Genomic DNA, 3,832 nt, shown 5'->3' with positions numbered 1-3,832 from the left:
GGCTGATGCTACTAGAGCTGCTACTTCGTCTAGGGAGAGTAAGGGTAAGGTCAAGGAGGCCGAAGATTCTCCTGCTGGTGACGCTCCCATGCCTCCTCCGGCTCCGTCAAGTGGTTAGTGTTTCTGTACCTTTAGGTTGTCATGACAACTTGGTATTGTTGTATGGTTTTTGACGTTTTGACATTGATTCAGCTGATATGTTTAAACGGATGCGACGTGGCGAATATCCCCCCGTCAGGAGGCTTTAGCTCAGAGGAAAAGGATAAGATCCTTTCGGACGTCTATGCCGCCATCCTTGAGGAATATGTGAAGTCGCTTCCCGGGATTGACCTGGGGTTCTTTGGGTCTATTCAGTCCCTCGTACTTGATGTGAGATACCTTATTTATTTATTATTATCATATATATATATATATATATATATATTTTACTAAGTCTATTTTGGTCTCGGCAGCTCTTCATCCGTTGTGCCGAGAGTAGGCACTACCGCTTCGATATGCATAAAGAGATGCTCAAGCATAAGGACCAGATTGATAATCATGTGAAGTATGCTGAGAGGACGGCCAAATTGATCAATATGGATGCGGACAAAAAGATTAAGTCTGAGACAGACGCTCTGAAGAAGGCCGAGGAGGACGCCCAGAACTATGAAAGGAAACTGCTGGAGCATGAGGAGAGGTTGGCCATGCTGAGAAAGGAGTATTCCTCCGTCTCGGAGCGGGTGACCAACTTCTCTTCCAAGGTGGACGCCTTGGAGGGTAAGCTTAAGGCTACCCAAGACGAGATTGAGGCCGTGCGCAGAGAGGCCGCTAGCTCTTTCAAGTCTGGCGAAGAGTCCATTTTAGAGATTGCTCAGCGGGCGTGGGATCAGTCTATGGACGGGAAGGACTTCTCTTGGTTCAAACGTCGTATTTCTTACCAGATGGCCGTCTCGACAGCTAGACGCCTTGGTCTGGATCCCCTTGAGTTCTTCAGCGAGGGGGAAGATGAGGACGTGGAGGAGGAAGAAGTGAATTCCTCCGAAGGCCAAGACGTTCAAGACCGGAGCTCCACTGCCCCTCATCCCTAGGCGGCCTTTGTTTAATCAGTTTGGACGGCGTCGTGGGCGCTTGTAATAACTTTGGTGCCTTTTGGCATTTATTTGTTTTGGTTTGTTTGCGCCTTGTGCGTATGTATGAATATTTTGTGCCTCCTGTGCACTTGTTTTTTATTCCATTTTAGTTTATTACTGATTTCTTAGGAACTTCCTTTTTGGTCCATTTGATGGACGGGTACCCCAGTGTTTTAGGTGATCAGCCTAATTTGGGGCGCTAATCTAGGCCACTTCTCAGGCCGTCAACCGATTAGTCTTTTTGAGACGCCTTCCAAGGAGGAGGCGCCATATTGAGTGTGCTCTTGTTGAGTCTTGCGTTTTTGTTAGTACATGGTACTTTTAGGGCCGTCAGTTATTTGGTAAATAGTGACGCCACCGTTTATTTTTTGGGGGTTTATCCGCGTCTTAAGGGGCTTTTATTGAGCCTTGCATTCGTCAGATAAGAAAACATTTGTTAATTTACTAAGTAGCGAAACTAAATTTACCGCTTCGTTGGCGGACATTTACAGGCCGTTTTGTAGGCTCTAGTACGATAGTTAGGCCATTTTGTAGGCTCAAGTTACATGAGTTATCCTAATGACATTCCAGTTTCAGTCACTTTCCTCTATCTTGACTGGTTCTGCTTTGGCCGGCTTACTCTCATTGGCGGATGGCGGTGCTTCTTCATGCTTTCTTTTGCTTCTGGCTTCGGCCGAATCTTTCTTCCATGCTGACGGGTTGAGGGTGGTGAGGTAACAGTCTCTTGCTTGTTGTTGGTCTCCATGTATGGTTCCTATTGCCCCATCATCACATACAAACTTCAAAAGCATCAGATGGGTGACGACTACTACTTTAATCTTGTTCAGGGTGGGTCGTCCCAAGATGACGTTGTATGTTGTCAAGTCCTTAACAATTAGGAAGTTCACTTCCATCTTCCGTCCGTTTTTTCTATCCCCAATCCGAACCGGCAAAGTGATGACGCCTACAGGATGTATAATGCTTCCTCCAAAACCAATGATGGGATAGTGTATGCTATCCATGGTTTTGGGGTCATGTGCTAGGCGGTTGAGGAATTCCACGCTCATTATATCAGATGAGCTCCCCGTGTCTATTAGGATGCGCTTCACCCTCATATTGGATATTTTGAACTCGACCACAAGGGGATCGTCATGCGAAGTGGCTATTCGTCCACCATCTGACTCACATATCTCGATCCGTGGGAATGGGTCCAGAGGTGACTTTCCTGACAGAATTACCTGCCCCAGGCGGCAAGCATAATCTTTCTGTCCCCTCATGGTGGGTCCCCCAGCGGCCGGTCCCCCAGATATGACGGCTACAAACCCCCCTTCACTGTGATTTCCCTCCGTAGGTGAGACAGGTGACTTGTTCTTTTTGTACTGGTTTTTCCCAGAGCCGTGAGCATTCCTCTGTAAGTAGTTCTTGAGGTGTCCTTTAGAGGCTAGGCCGTCTAAAGCTCTCTTCAAGCTTCTGCAGTTCTTGGTTTCATGCCCTATGTCTTCATGGAACTGGCAATATAACTTAGGGTCTCGACTCTCAGCGGGAGATTTCATGGGGAAAGGTCGCTCAAGGTCATACCTGGTTCCGACGTCTTTCAGTATGGTGAGGAGATCTGTGTTATAATCGAAGTATTCCCTTTCTTGTGGACGTTCTCTCTTGTGTCCAGGAGAATTGTTATCATGCTCTTTTGAGAGTGCCCAAGTACCATTTACTCGTGGGGCCTTTCTGTCTATCTTGTCGTTCTTCCCTGAGGAATCTGTTGCTTCTCCAATCCTTCCATCTTTTGACGCGCTGCATATTTCTGTTGCATGGATAAATGCTTCGGCCTCGTCCAAAACTTCGGCCATATTCCGCACACTTTTCTTGACTAGGTCAAACTTAAAGGATCCCTTCTTAAGTCCCCTGATAAAATTATCGAAGGAGACGTCGTCTGGCAAATCTGGGATTTTTCCGGCCTCTAGGTTGAAACGTTTCACATAGCTTCTTAGTGACTCATCCTTCCCCTGTTGAATTCGTCCCAAGTGCATACTTGTTTTCCTTTCTTCCTTGTGTGCCATGAACCTAGTGGAGAACAGAGTCTGCAGTTCGTTGAAAGAGGCAATTGACCCTGGGGGCAATCGCTCAAACCATTTAAACGCTACTCCTTTGAGAGTGGCCGGGAAATATTTGCACCAAGTGGCCTCATTGGTTCCTTGAACATACATATGATGACGGTATGCAACTAAGTGCATATCGGGATCTGTGGTACCGTCATAGGCTTCAATGGTAGGAGTTTTTACCTTGGGCTCTTTCGGGGCGTTCATGATATCCTCAGAGAAGGGAGTACTCATGTGCCTTAGCGTCAGATTATTAAACCCTTGCGGAATGTGGTAAGTTGGTTCACGGCGGCTGGAGAGCAGGCGGGGATGCAAGCTTACCCTGTTGGGCGTCATCTGGGTCTGTCCTCGAGTAGAGGCGTAAAACGGTGGATCTTCCATTACAGGGGTGCACCCAGTGTCTGATAGTTCAGACTCAGCTTCATAATATTCTTGACGCCTCTAGGCGGGCCGTAAGACGGCTGGTGGGTTTCCCCTAGATGGTGGTCGTGTGACTTGGCCCCTTCGAGGTAGAGAAGTCGGGAGACCGCGGTCGATCCCCGAGCGCTTAGGCACCGGGCTGACTCCACGGCTAGCCTGCGGACGGGAGCTCTCTCCAGCTCTCCATACATTGGATCTGAGTGGCATTCTGTTTATTCGATTGACGCC

At 47.9% G+C, this 3,832-nt stretch overlaps 1 protein-coding gene across 1 annotated transcript; it reads right to left on the bottom strand.

The window, feature by feature from the left end:
* Positions 1-1,695: 1,695 nt before the first annotated feature.
* Positions 1,696-3,565, bottom strand: LOC110788507 (uncharacterized). The gene is made up of 2 exons (XM_056842010.1): positions 2,057-3,565; positions 1,696-1,863 (listed from the first exon to the last, which is right to left on the bottom strand). The coding sequence occupies exons 1-2, from the start codon at positions 3,563-3,565 to the stop codon at positions 1,696-1,698; spliced, it is 1,677 nt and encodes a 558-aa protein (XP_056697988.1).
* Between the last annotated feature and the right edge of the window lie 267 nt (positions 3,566-3,832).

The sequence above is a fragment of the Spinacia oleracea genome, chromosome 4 (assembly GCF_020520425.1).
Source record: "Spinacia oleracea cultivar Varoflay chromosome 4, BTI_SOV_V1, whole genome shotgun sequence".
NCBI classification, from domain to species: Eukaryota; Viridiplantae; Streptophyta; class Magnoliopsida; order Caryophyllales; family Amaranthaceae; genus Spinacia; species Spinacia oleracea.
The sequence above is the reverse complement of the archived record's forward strand: the minus strand, read 5'-3'. Positions and strand labels throughout refer to the sequence as shown.

What these genes read in the sequence shown, in the direction of transcription:
- LOC110788507 (XM_056842010.1), bottom strand. Translation starts at nt 3,565, where the DNA reads ATGGAAGATCCACCGTTTTACGCCTCTACTCGAGGACAGACCCAGATG. An exon ending in GAGGAAGCATTATACATCCT is followed by an intron (nt 1,864 to 2,056) that starts GTAGGCGTCATC and finishes ATGGGGCAATAG; the next exon opens with GAACCATACATGGAGACCAA.